Source organism: Doryrhamphus excisus, chromosome 5 (assembly GCF_030265055.1).
Source record: "Doryrhamphus excisus isolate RoL2022-K1 chromosome 5, RoL_Dexc_1.0, whole genome shotgun sequence".
Lineage (NCBI taxonomy): Eukaryota > Metazoa > Chordata > Actinopteri > Syngnathiformes > Syngnathidae > Doryrhamphus > Doryrhamphus excisus.
The window spans coordinates 20,008,199-20,022,676 of record NC_080470.1 but is presented as its reverse complement, the minus strand read 5'-3'; the positions used below and the strand labels follow the sequence as shown (position 1 = coordinate 20,022,676).

At 40.7% G+C, this 14,478-nt stretch overlaps 1 protein-coding gene across 1 annotated transcript in view; it reads right to left on the bottom strand.

Moving 5' to 3' along the window:
- tsc22d2 (TSC22 domain family 2) overlaps positions 1-2,386 on the bottom strand; it is a 33,369-nt gene extending 30,983 nt beyond the window's left edge. The window contains exon 1 of the mRNA XM_058073380.1: positions 308-2,386. Within this exon, the coding sequence (XP_057929363.1) occupies positions 308-1,701 (1,394 nt within the window). The 5' untranslated portion in view covers positions 1,702-2,386. The remainder of the gene's footprint in view (positions 1-307) is intronic.
- Positions 2,387-14,478: the final 12,092 nt, after the last annotated feature.

Here is a 14,478-nt window from a genome sequence, read left to right as displayed (position 1 = left end):
GAGTGTCTGTGGTGTAAAGACTGGCATAGCAATGTAATATTGGTCCGTGTGGCAACACCTAGCTTGTTCCTCCGATAGACTTATTGATGCACGTGTGAGGTTGTGGCGACATTTTGGAACATTTTTGGTTAGTGGTGTGCCACAAGATTTTTACAATGTAAAAAACGTGCCGTGGCTCAAAAAAGGTTGGGGGGGGGTGAAAGGGTGTAGGGTAATATCTAAGTTATATCATCTCACAAAACAACCACCCTTTCTTTACTGTACTTTATCGGCTAAACAGAAAAAAACTAAATATGAGGCATCTTACCTGTCCTCGTCCCCGTCCATGGCTATATGGATGCCAAAGAGGCTCTTGACAGCAGGACTGGGCAGGCCGAGACCCTCCTTGATGAAAGGCCTCACGCCATCTTTCCCTGGCACCACACCGGCACTGGTCTGAGGTAGCGCTTCAGATTTGGGCTGCGTATCTTCTGCGTGGTTGCCGAGTCCGGATTGAAGGCCTGTGGCGGTGAGCCCCTGGACTCCAAGGGACAGAACAATTCCTCTGGTGCTTGGCCCAGCCGGGGGGGTACTGGCGGTGCTGGGCACTGTAACGGGCACATTCTGGACAACGCTGTGGCTGCTGGTGACCGAGGACGTCATGTCAACGTTTAAACCTCCCGGCTGCTGCTGACCGCTTCCTGAAGCCATGTGTAGCAAGACGCCCTGGGATGAGGGTGCCTCGCCCCCAAGCCCATGGGCTGTTGAACCGGAAGGCGAGGGCCCCTGGCTAGACGAGGGAAGATTTAAGAGAAGAGTGCTGGAACCAAAGTGCTGTTGATGGTGGTTTGAATACGCAAACTGCTGGACTTGTGTGGCCGGGGGCACGACGGGGGGCGGCACGGCACCTTGGTGCACGCCGTTGAGGTGATTGGAGAGAAAGGTTTGGGGAGCAGCAGGTTGCATATTGACCTGAGCGTGTTGCGTTTGCTTTGAAGATGTGGCTGAATACCCTGTGGGTTGGAAGGCACTTGCGCCGCCCCCGATCTGGGGACCCAAGCTGTAGCCTTGCTGCACAGTCTCACCGGAATGGACCAGATGCGAGTCTGCAGCGTTGTCCAAAACTTGTGAGGAGGCGACGCTGGTCGAGACCACGGTGTTACTGATGGTTCCCAGCCCGCTGTCCCTGTCCGTGCTGTAATCAAGCGTTACGGCCGGTTTAATGCTATCCGCAGTCCGATTAGCGTTTGAATCAGAGTCTCTGTCGTGGAACTCCGTGCAAGTCCATCTGCCCCGTCTGAAGGGCTCACCGGTACCATGGTCTAGTTTAATGACTCTGAAGCGGGAACTGCAGGTACCCGCTGGGGCTACTGTGGCAGCAGGGACGGGAAGAGCAGGCTGAGCCGTACCTGGCACAGGCACACTTGCTTCCAATTGAGGACCAGTCTTATTGTAAGGGTGACCCCCGTTGACAGGAGCTGTCAAAGGGACCTCGTGGCTCTCCCCCACGTTGTTTAAGGTTTCCTCGGATGAACTCCTATCGCATACGCCGAGGTCGGTTCGTGACACGTCGAAGATTTCCGAAGACACGTCCTCGGTTCGGGACTCGTCCGGGTCGTCCAGGCTCTCGGTGTCGTCCGTGATGTTGCTGGCCGCCACCTGAGCCTGAGTGACGCTAGTAATCTGGAAGCAACTCTTCTTTTTCGCTGGCATTTTCGACATGTTGGCGTCCGGTGCCTTGTCAGTGACTCCCCAGATGAAAATTACGAGTTTGTGACAGATTCACAACCGAGTAATAAGACACAGACACGTACCAACACAGAACCGTTCCAAACTGATTGTGTCCCGCTCAGTCCAGCCGGAAAAAAAGTCCCAAGCACAGTCCAAAGGCTCTCCACAAACTCCTGCGTGGTGTCCGGTCACCGCACCGCTCCCCGGTGGGTTCCGTGCCTCGGACAGCCGTCCTCGTGTCCCAGAAAGTGACCGAAAAGCAGCTTCTTCTCCCGGCCGTCTGTCCCCGACACTTTACAATATAAGACAGGCCCGCTTCTCTCTATTTCCTTGCTATGTATATGCCGACTAGCCGAGTTAGCTCCACTAAGCTAGTTACGCCAGTCCTAACACCAACAGGTGTGGACTCATATTGAAAACATTCTTCTTGGACGTTTGAGTGGAAAGTATAATCCAGGGGGCGGAAAGGCGGGGGTAATGGCGGCAGAAGTCTTCCGTCGTGTGGACAAGTGACTTGTGGCTGCGAGCTGACAGATAGCCACTGGGAAGCTTCTGGTTGCTAGCTAGGGAGCTAGCTAGCTAGCTAGCTGCCTGTCTGTCTGCCTGCCGCTCTCCTACTAGACAAGATGGCAAGAGCCAAGTGCATCCTGGGTAAGGAGGTCAAACACATGTTCCGCAATCGTCGCCAATACGTTTAGCAATATACCAAATAAAAAACAATCTCTAGTGTTCCGTATAATTTCATTTCGTCTCAAGTTATTTCTGACAGCACAATAAATTATTTAAAAATGACCGATAGTAAAAAAAATTATATATATAAAAATATAGATTGTAACTATGTCGTCACTTCCGGTTCCACGAAGCACTTTCAAAACTGAGCATTACGTGTGACAAAGGGAAAGGAAGGGATTTCAAACATAGAAAAATACTCTTAATAAAAAGCTTAAAACAAAAAAAAGTAAAATAAGTAAAAAAGTAAAATAAAATCTTAAAACACTCGACATTCTTTAACAATAAAACTAAAATAAATAAATAAAAATAAATAATCCAGCATATTAAATACACTTTTTTATGATCAACATGCACCATAATAATGTGTGTTTTATTTTTAAACCACACAACACATAGAGCCTAATGTTGCATGTAAAGATAGTTCCTGCATATACGGTACATCCGTACATCAGTCCCAAGAGAAAAATCAGTGAACACACATCTTTAATAATTACAGTGGAATGTCCACTCTCTGACATCACATGAAGGTCAGGGGTTATTCCTGTGAGGAAGGTGGAACGTAGCCGTGTGACGCATCTTTCGTTGAGAGCAACGTCACGCACCGCTGTGCCGCTTTCACAATTGAATCCATGTGATGGCGGTGACTCGTCGCCATCTTTCACAAGATCTTGTGGTGAAGGTCGGGGTTAGGAGGTTATGAGGGTTAAGGGTTGAGGAGCACCTCCTTATACGGCACTTCCTGCATCGTGTACGTAGATTAACCTTCCTCTTGTGGTAGCGATCCAAATTGTTCTTTCCATGATCCAAAGTGTTCTTTCCATGATCCAAATTGTTCTTTCCATTATCCAAATTGTTCTTTCCATGATCCGAAGTGTTCTTTCCATGATCCAAATTGTTCTTTCCATGATCCAAAATATTCTTTCCATGATCCAAATATTCTTTCCATGATCCAAATTGTTCTTTCCATGATCCAAAATATTCTTTCCATGATCCAAATATTCTTTCCATGATCCAAATTGTTCTTTCCATGATCCAAAGTGTTCTTTCCATGATCCAAAGTGTTCTTTCCATGATCCAAATGGTTCTTTCCATGATCCAAATTTTTTTTTCCATGATCCAAAGTGTTCTTTCCATGATCCAAAGTGTTCTTTCCATGATCCAAATTGTTCTTTCCATGATCCAAAGTGTTCTTGCATGATCCAAATTGTTCTTTCCATGATCCAAATTGTTCTTTCCATGATCCAAAGTGTTCTTGCATGATCTAAATTGTTCTTTCCATGTTCCAAATTGTTCTTTCCATGATCCAAATTTTTTTTTCCATGATCCAAAGTGTTCTTTCCATAATCCAAAGTGTTCTTTCCATGATCCAAATTGTTCTTTCCATGATCCAAATTGTTCTTCCCATGATCCAAAGTGTTCTTTCCATGATCCAAATTGTTCTTTCCATGATCCAAATTGTTCTTTCCATGATCCAAAGTGTTCTTGCATGATCTAAATTCTTCTTTCCATGTTCCAAAGTGTTCTTTCCATGATCCGAATTGTTCTTTCCATGATCCAAATTGTTCTTTCCATGATCCAAAGTGTTTTATATTGCTTTATAGTCATATTATTATAACCGGGTCGAAACCTACCCTAACAATACAGTGGTCATAATTTCAACCAGACCATTTTAAAATGTAGTAAAAATGATTTTTTTGTTTTTATTTTGTTGAAATAGAGTTTCCTGACAAAGTCAAAAAGCCTTGATGCAATAAACAAATGTTATGTGATTCTTTTGATGCATTCAAATGTAAAACGGATCGGTGCCGACCCTAACACAAGAGGAGGGATAAGAGAACAAGATGAGGTTAACACCTTAAGGTTAATGTCAGCCCTGAACCTCTGTGTCATAGCTATGAAATGTGTTTATATCAGATAGTACAATCGCAGTGTGTTAGTTTTCTTTTGATGAAATCAGAGTCAGATGTAAAGACGTATAAAAAATAAAAGTGGAACAACCCGACCACCCATGTCTCCATTATATGACGGCAATTGACGCAATCACTCTTGTTTATTCCTTTGTTGGTCTGAACATTAAGTTAGGGAGAAATGGGATAGTATTTTTCCCCTGACCGGGCTGGCTAATCATGGAATTACACGGTTACATAATGTCCGGGTGCCAACTCACAAGGTCTGTCTGACACAACAATTTCATGCAGCGCTCAGATAGGAGATACTGAAGAAGGAAAACAACACTTGGACGTCTGTCATGTCCAAAAGATCTCAAACGCTAAACAACCGAACAAAAAAACAACCTACGCCAACGTTTAAGCCAAACAGAACAATTCATAACATCAGCAACGTCAAGAACACGCTGCAGGGTGGAAGTCAAGTCGTTTAACACCCGTACTTGGAGTTACTCGCGTGACGTAGTGTAGTTGGCTCCCTTTTTGGGACTACTTTAAACATCTGCCAGTTGTTTTGTATTACTGCATGCTAAAAGTGGCTGCAATCAGCATTAAAACACAACTTAACTTAACTTTAGATCTATCTTAAAGCCATTTCTAAAGCTTTGGGACTCCAGCAAACCACAGTGAGAGCCATTATACACAAATGGTGAAAACATAGAACAGTGGTGGACCTTCCCAGAACCAAAATAACGACTCCAAGTGGTCACAAAAGACCCCACGACCACATCCAAAAAAGTGCAGGTCACACTTGAGTCAGTTAACCCTTAGATGCACGAGTGACTGGACCCTACACTCTTCCATAAGTGGGTCAAGTCAAAAATGACCCATACTAGAATCAATGCCTTTTTATGCCAATTTTGCCATTTTGGTTAGGAATAATCACTTGTATGATATTTAGTATTATATTTAGGACCACACAAGAATGATTTCATGTTAGAAACATCTTCATTTTTCACTTTTTTACATCTTTGAAAAAGAAAATGACCCCGTACAACAATAGAAAATGTGAGGATCCATTGTGTGTTACATAAAGGTAAGTTAAAAATGTGAATGGCATGATATAAAAAATATGTTTTTTGAGGAATACCTGCAATATGAAATAATAACAATTTTTCATTACAAAGATATTTCAAGAAAACAACCTGACCGGGTCATTTTTGACCCACATATGGAAGATTTCTTAAAATTTCTTAAAATGTATAAAAGATGAGTTAAAAATGTGAATGGCATGATATCAAAAACATGTTTTTTGAGGAATACTTGGAATATGAAATGATGAAAAATTTTCATTACAAAGATATTTCAAGAAAACAACCTGACCGGGTCATTTTTGACCCACTTATGGAAGGTTGGGGTAGTAACACAAAAACAAAAATTTCTTAAAATGTATAAAAGGTAAGTTAAAAATGTGAATGGCATGATATCAAAAACATTTTTTTGAGGAATACCTGGAATATGAAATGATAACAATTTTTCATTACAAAGATATTTCAAGAAAACAACCTAACCAAGTCATTTTTGACCCACTTATGGAAGGTTGGGGTAGTAACACAAAAACTAAAATTTCTTAAAATGTATAAAAGGTAAGTTAAAAATGTGAATGGCATGATATCAAAAATATGTTTTTTGAGGAATACGTGGAATATGAAATGATTAAAAAAAAATTCATTACAAAGATATTTCAAGAAAACAACCTGACCGGGTCATTTTTGACCCACTTATGGAAGGTTGGGGTAGTAACACAAAAACTAAAATTTCTTAAAATGTATAAAAGGTTAAAAATGTAAATGGCATGATATCAAAAACATGTTTTTTGAGGAATACCTGGAATATGAAGTTATAAAAAAAATTATTACGAAGATATTTCAAGAAAACAACCTGACCGGGTCTTTTTTGACTCACAAGAGTAAAATATGGTGGTGGTAGTATGATGGTTTGGGGCTGCTTTGCTGCTTCGGGACCTGGAAGACCTGCTGTGGTGAATGGAAGCATGTCCGGCCATCTGCTGGTGACCTCAAGCTGAAACCAACTTGGGTTCTGCAGCAGGACCATAATCCAAAACACACCATCAAGTCCACCTCTGAAGAAAAACCACATGAAGACTCTGGAGTGGCTTGTGCTGAATCCTATGGACCTTAAGAAGACCTTGATGATGGGAAAGCCTCCAGGAAGAGACTCATTGCAAGTTATCATGAAGGCTTGATTGCAGGACTTGATGAGTGTCAGGCGGACTGGACTTTGCGGTCCCCGGTCCAGACGGTGTGTTTGTGTAGCTGCTTGTGTTTATTATTCCTGGTCGGAGGTTGACTACCAGGCTACGTTGCGCCACGTCACGGGCCAACTTGCCCGCCGCGTCCAGCGTACCGGCGGCGAAACAAGACAGGCCTTGTGCTGCCCGTATTTTGGGACCCGAGACCCAGTGGTCAAACCCATGTCGGGAGACCTCAGGGTTTGAGTCCAGCAGCATGGGTTCACCATCAACAAACAAAGTGACCAAGCGTCACTCCACACGTGCTAAAAAGGGCTTCCCTTGAGGAAGGTGGACAAGAGCTTCTTGGTTCTGGGAGGTTCAGGGTCCGGCTAGAAGAAAAGTAAAATCATGGAAAAATGCATGTGACGTTCCTGAATGGTGTGAAGTTTTCCAGGGAAACACACGGAGGTTTGTTAGTTTTCACCTGGATGAATCCTTTCCTGCTGTCTGACCAACAAAAGTAGATGTTGGCTCAAAGTCAAGTGGATCACTTTTTTGGATGGTGAATACACAATTCCCAAAACAGCTTTACTTAACGTCTGGTGTATTTTTGGACTTCAGCTAAGGTATTTTTTCATTCAACACTGACAACTCATGACGAGTCAAGTCAACTTTATTTATAAAGTACTTAAACACAACAGAACCTACAAGGGCTAAACAAGAATGATATACCATATGATAGATGAGAGACCATAGACTATATGATAGCTGATAGACCATAGACCATATGATAGGTGATAGACCATAGACCATAATATAGATGATAGACCATAGACCATATGATAGATGATAGACCATAGACCATATGATAGACCATATGATAGATGATAGACCATATGATAGACCATATGATAGATGATAGACCATAGACCATATCATAGGTGATAGACCATAGACCATATGATAATTGATAGACCATAGACCATATGATAGCTCATAGACCATAGACCATATGATAGACCATAGACCACATGATAGATGATAGACCATATACCATATGATAGACCATAGACCATATGATAGATGATAGCTCATAGACCATATGATAGATGATAGACCATAGACCATATGATAGACCATAGACCATATGATAGATGATAGACCATATGACAGACCATAGACCATATGATAGGTTACAGACCATAGACCATATGATAGATGATTAACCATAGACCATATGATAGATGATGGCTCATAGACCATATGATAGATGATAGACCATAGACCATATGATAGATGATGGCTCATAGACCATATGATAGATGATAGACCATAGACCATATGATAGACCATAGACCATATGATAGATGATAGACCATAGACCATATGATAGACCATAGACCATATGATAGATGATAAACCATAGACCATATGATAGATGATAGACCATAGACCATATGATAGATGATAAACCATATACCATATGATAGACCATAGACCATATGATAGATGATAAACCATATACCATATGATAGACCATAGACCATATGATATGACATTTAGATTGCTAATGTTACCATGAGTCCTAGCATGCTAACACCTAGCATAATCGTGGGAAGTCTTTAAGTAAGTGTCTAGCTATGAAAATGGCTAAAATGCTAATAATACTGACATGCTAACGTTAGCATACTAACATCTAGGTCGGGGATGACAGTGCTAAGTATTTATATATGCATCTCCCCATGAAAACAGTTAGTGCTGGTAGTGCTAATATGCTAACGTTAGCGTGCTCGCACCTAGCATGATAGAGCACTGTAACGGGAAGACTTTGTTTGTTTTCATCCTCTTTTTCCTGATTTCGGAGTCGTCACAGCGGATCTTTTTTTTTTATCCGCGTACTGATTTTGGCTTGAGTACTTCACATTCCGGATACCCTTTATCCCAAATGAGTTGACAAGTTTAACTTTGGAAGGGTCTAAATGGGTTGAGAATGATGGAATTAGTTGGTCGCCTTTAGATCAAAGGCATTGTGCAGTCTGAAAAATAGAAATGTCAAGAAAAGTGGGAATTCTTGGTATGTGAAAAATGGCATGAATGTCATTTAAGTGGAATGTGTTCTTGTTGGAACGATCTGAATTGGATGAGAAATGTGGAAGTAACTAGAACTCTTTAGATCAAAGTCATTTTGCCTTTGGGATTTTGGATCACCCCCAAAACTGTCATCAGTTCTCCCATATCCCATTCCCAACAATTCCTGAAAATTTCCCTGTGAGTGATACTCTGCCATGGAAACACTGCAGTACATTAGAATGAGTACATACTGGCCGGACCAAGTGACATCCACACTGAGGGTGAAGGTTCGTTTAGGGTCAGGGGAATTTTCCAAGACATTCCTGTAAGTCAACATAATGTGATGTGATGGAGATAGAAACAATAGGACTACCGAAAGGTAACACACCCAAACGGTAATATTTTCACAGGACTGGAGAGCCGTGGCGAAACAATAAGAGACTAAATCTAGAAAAACTGTTTGAGCTGTTTCCTCTTTGGATTTCTTTGATTTGAAGCTTCTGCGTGATGTCATCCCACAGGAGGCCGAGTATAAACACCTTTTAGTGGGAATACCGAGAATGTTCTCAGAGGACTTGAGTATGATTAGCGCCGCTGAAGCCTTTTGTTCTACTCGGGTTGAAAGCGGTATGATGGGATTTCTTGGAAATACGCAGTCAGGTTGCCGGACTAATACAATATGTACTCTAATATTCCAACAAGTCACACAAACTTCCGTAAAACAGCGGCATAGAAGACGTCATTTCATTTATGGGATACTTCCATTACAAATATTGAAAATATCACAAAATTCCTTAATATTGTTTTTTGGATTTTTTTACTACAGGGGACTCAAACACGCGGCCCGTGGGCCAAATGTGGCCCGCAGGACACTAGTTTGAGGCCCCCGCCTTGATATGAAAGTTTAATGTTAGTGCGGCCCACGCAAGTTTGATATGGATGCTGTATGGTATCATGTACCCAGAAAAAATTATTACGTTTGATTAATGTTCATGTTAAAGGTTAAATAACTGTTAATAGTTATCCTCCCTATCCGTGTGGAAGTGGTAAGTTTTTGGCTATTTAAGTTTAATGGAAATAACTTTAAGGCTACCGTTTAGGTCGCTAGCTCTCTAGTTTGCGAGTTAGCATGTGTCTCAAGACCCTACAGTTGCGCAATATGTTGTAAATAAAAAGAGTATAAATGTGACTATAGTCGTGTTTTGTCATGTCTACAGGGCTCTAATAATGCTTTGTTCATTTTAATCTGAAAAAAATAATTTGTCTACCCACCAACTATATGTGGTTTCCTAAGTTTTTATTATTTGCTGTTTCATTATGATTATTATATTTATTTATTTATTACTGATTGATAGATTTTCTTTATTCTTGATTTGTTTATTAATTTTTCATCTTATTTTGTGCAGAAAAATAAAAATTAAGATATTTGAGAACAGTGGAATGTTTTATCATAGCTTTTATTGTAGAAAATCAGAACCAAAGCACTGAAAAAGTTTGTATATTTTTCTGTTTTTAATAAATTTAATTTTTTTTTTGGAGAACCAGATGCGGCCCAGGCTCGCCCAGACCCTAGCTCCAGTGGCCCACAGGTAAATTGAGTTTGAGATGCTTCCATCACAAATATTGAAAATATCACAAAATTCCTACTCCAATTAAGAATGGAAATATTTTTGGGATTTTTTGACTGTCTACTACATTCATTCATATCCTGTGCATCTCCAGACAGCTAAGCCCCTCCTGTCCTAAGAACCTAGTGACGCCCCTGGTTGTACCCCCTTGAGAGCCCAGAAGGAGTTAAAGAGCATTGGAGGCGACACCTGCCTCCTCTGCCCATCCACTTGTCCACCTCACCTTCAAGCAGCTTGACAAACTGGAGTTCTTCAGGGAGCTAGCCCCCTCTAGTGACCTTTCAGAGGGGGCCACTCCGGGTGACCTCCTTCTTCTCTTAGAAGAAACTCTAAAGAGACACACAGTGGCCTCCACCCGCATTGACGTTGCTGTGTGTACTTTTATTGACTAAAAATGCGCGAGAACAACTTCATTTTTTGTTTACGATCAGCTATTTATTACGGAAGCGTGGAACTACGGAAGCGTATAGAGCGGGTCACGGCTATTGGATAAACGCTGGGCTTTGTCCCACCCATCGGACGCTCGGGCCAATATGAAGTGAGCTGGCCCGGATCCTCGGCTTCTGTAAAATGATTGGATTATCTGTGTGAGGCGGACTCTCTTTTTGATTGACAGTGAAATGAGCGAATCAGTGATCTGGAAGTATAACCCTCCACCGGAGCATTTTCAAAGTTTTCCACTCCGTTCTTCTGAACTGATGCGGAGACTTTGCCGATCCCAAGCGACCTTAAAAAAATACTAGCGTTGTAAAGAAATAATAATAATAATAAATAAATAAGCACATATAAAATGTAGGCCGGGAAGAAATGAGCGTCCCCTCCTTGAATGACTAGCAGCCGCCATTGCTTGAGGAAAAAATAATAACTAAATAAAGGAGCAATAAATATGACTAGTGTTTAATATATCATGTTTAGCTGTGAGTTGGAGATAAATACGATAACATTTCTTCTCTTTTCTGTGAAACCTCGTTTCAAAAACAAATAATTTTGTTACTATCGCGATTTAAGGCGGCTGTTGTCATGACGTCGGGGTAAACATTGACACCACGTGACACAACCAGGAAGTGTGAGGAACGTTAGACCGTCTGAATTCACCAGGCTGGTTCGAGACTGGATGGGGGAGCCTCCGAAAGTCTGGCTTTCGTAGACCGGGTAGGGAACCGGTCTAGTAGGAAGCAGGCCCCGGATTCAATCACAGCCATAACTACTGTCTTCTTCCACAGCATTAAGCAGTGACTTCCTGCCCACAGCAAAATAGGCTTCAACGCGCCAAAACTCTTCTTCTCCCTCTCTATGGCGTCTAACTCTAACCGGGAGGCGAACGCTACTGCCCCCTGTGGCCAAACCCTGGAATCAGGTTCTATGTCGATTTTCAACAATATTTGTGTTTTATTGTTTTGTTGAAAGCAAAAATCACTATGATACATTTATATATTTTAACCTGGGTACAGACAGAGCTGATGTACTACTACTCGTAAAGGTTGGTGGCCTCTTGGGGGAAAAATACCCCCAAACTATGTGACTGTTTGACTGTACATGAAAAAGATGCAGTACGTTATTTCTACCACTAGATGGCAGCAGATGGACAAGAGCAAAGGTGCATGGATATCATTCATATCACTTTACTATTGCATCAGCTGTCTCTGCTTTTACAAGAATAATAACAGCAGCCCGGAAGTACGACGCAACATTTGGGCGCATTGAAATACATTTAGAGAATAAAGTCGTAAATTTACAAGAATGAAGTCATACATTTACAAGAATAAAGTGGTACATTTACGAGAAAAAAGTGGAGAATAGGAGAAGAAAATCTGAAAATGTATCAGAAAAAAGTAGCTCAGTTAGGGGAAAAAAGTTGGATTTCATCAGGTTCCCCTTTTCATAGCTGTCCTAGGCAATGCCCGTCAAATAATCTGAGATTTTGAGAATAAATCTGTAAATTTACAACAATAAAGTTGCACATTTACCAGCAAAAACTTTTTGACCTTTTGCATGTGACACGTATGACACATGACACATATGACACGTATGACATTACCACTCTATTCTCCTGAATTTATACATTTATTCTTGTCAATTAGACATTTTATACAATTATTATCATAAATAAATTATTTTATTATTTTATTAATTTTAATATTTTATTATTTTTTATTTTATTAATTCTAATTAATTCTAGTAATTTTACAAATTATTCTCGTAAATGTACAAATTTATTCTGGTAAATTTTCATCAATGTAAAGCAACATTATTGTAAATAAACAAATTATTGTAGTAATTTTACAAATTATTCTTGTAAATATATGCATTTATTCTGGTACATTTACAAATTTATTCTCATAAATGTACAATTTTTTTCTTGTCAATGTTGAAATTTAGTCTTGTGAATTGACAAAATTAATTCTCATACATTTCAAAGTTTATTTATGGCAAGATCAGAGGTATTATTGTATTATTATTGCCCTGCATTATTTCTCCATCTTGCATGTAACCGACACCTTATTGAGACCTTCCTGTCGGATGTCATCCTGTGCGTTGGTAACGTGGGATCCTCAATGGAGAGAGAGGTTCTTTGTACTCAGTCATTGTGGGTGTGGTACTCCAAAGACCAACAAGGTGCCGAATAATCTATAATCTGATCTTTGGACGGGAGCTCATCTCCAAAACAAAAGAAAAACAAAACAACGTCATGACTTTCTGTCAGTACTGGAGGTAGTACGTGTGTAGAAATACAGTACTGGAGGTAATACGTGTGTAGAAATACAGTATACTGGAGGTAATATGTGTGTAGAAATACAGTACTGGAAGTAGTACGTGTGTAGAAATACAGTACTGACGGTAATACGTGTGTAGAAATACAGTATACTGGAGGTAATATGTGTGTAAAAATACAGTACTGGAGGTAATACGTGTGTAGAAGTATAGTACTGGAGGTAATACGAGTGTAAAAATACAGTACTGGAGGTAATACATGTATAGAAATACAGTACTGGAGGTAATACGAGTGTAAAAATACAGTACTGGAGGTAATACATGTGTAGAAATACAGTACTGGAGGTAGCATGTGTGTAGAAATACAGTACTGGAGGTAGTACGTGTGTAGAAAAACAATACTGGAGGTAGTATGTGTGAAGAAATACAGTACTGGAGGTAGTACGTGTGTAGAAATACAATACTGGAGGTAGTATGTGTGAAGAAATACAGTACTGGAGGTAATACGTGTGTAGAAATACAGTACTGGAGGTAGTACGTGTGTAGAAATACAGTACTGGAGGTAATACGTGTGTAGAAATACAGTACTGGAGGTAATACATGTGTAGAAATACAGTACTGGAGGTAATACATGTGTAGAAATACAGTACTGGAGGTAGTACGTGTGTAGAAATACAGTACTGGAGGTAGTATGTGTGTAGAAATACAGTACTGGAGGTAATACGTGTGTAGAAATACAGTATACTGGAGGTAATACGTGTGTAAAAATACAGTACTGAAGGTAATACGTGTGTAAAAATACAGTATACTGGAGGTAATATGTGTGTAAAAATACAGTACTGGAGGTAATACGAGTGTAAAACTACAGTATACTGGAGGTAATACATGTGTAGAAATACAGTACTGGAGGTAATACGAGTGTAAAAATACAGTACTGGAGGTAATACATGTGTAGAAATACAGTACTGGAGGTAGTACGTGTGTAGAAATACAGTACTGGAGGTAGTATGTGTGTAGAAATACAGTACTGGAGGTAATACGAGAGTAGAAATACAGTACTGGAGGTAGTACGTGTGTAGAAATACAGTTCTGGAGGTAATACGTGTAAAAATACAGTACTGAAGGTAGTACGTCTGTAGAAATACTGTATGATAGTATGACACGTTAGAGTGGACCTCAGACCGAGTATGTCGTCTTTCACCACATCCGTTGGAAGAACACGAGCGTTCAAATACGAGTTTGACGCCCCAAAGCCTGTACAGGAAGTGTGCAAAAGGAAGTGCAAAGCGAGCAGGCTGAAGACGATGAAGAGCACTTCGTCGTTCTCCATCGACTATGACTATTCAAACGGCCCCAACAGTGCAGCCTTTCTACGCCGCCCGGAAGCAGACCCCTGTCATGTGTTCACGGGCGATGGGAACATTTATTTGTAGCGGTCCAAATTTACTTGTGGCGGTATTACATCAGAAATGTCGTAATCCCGCTT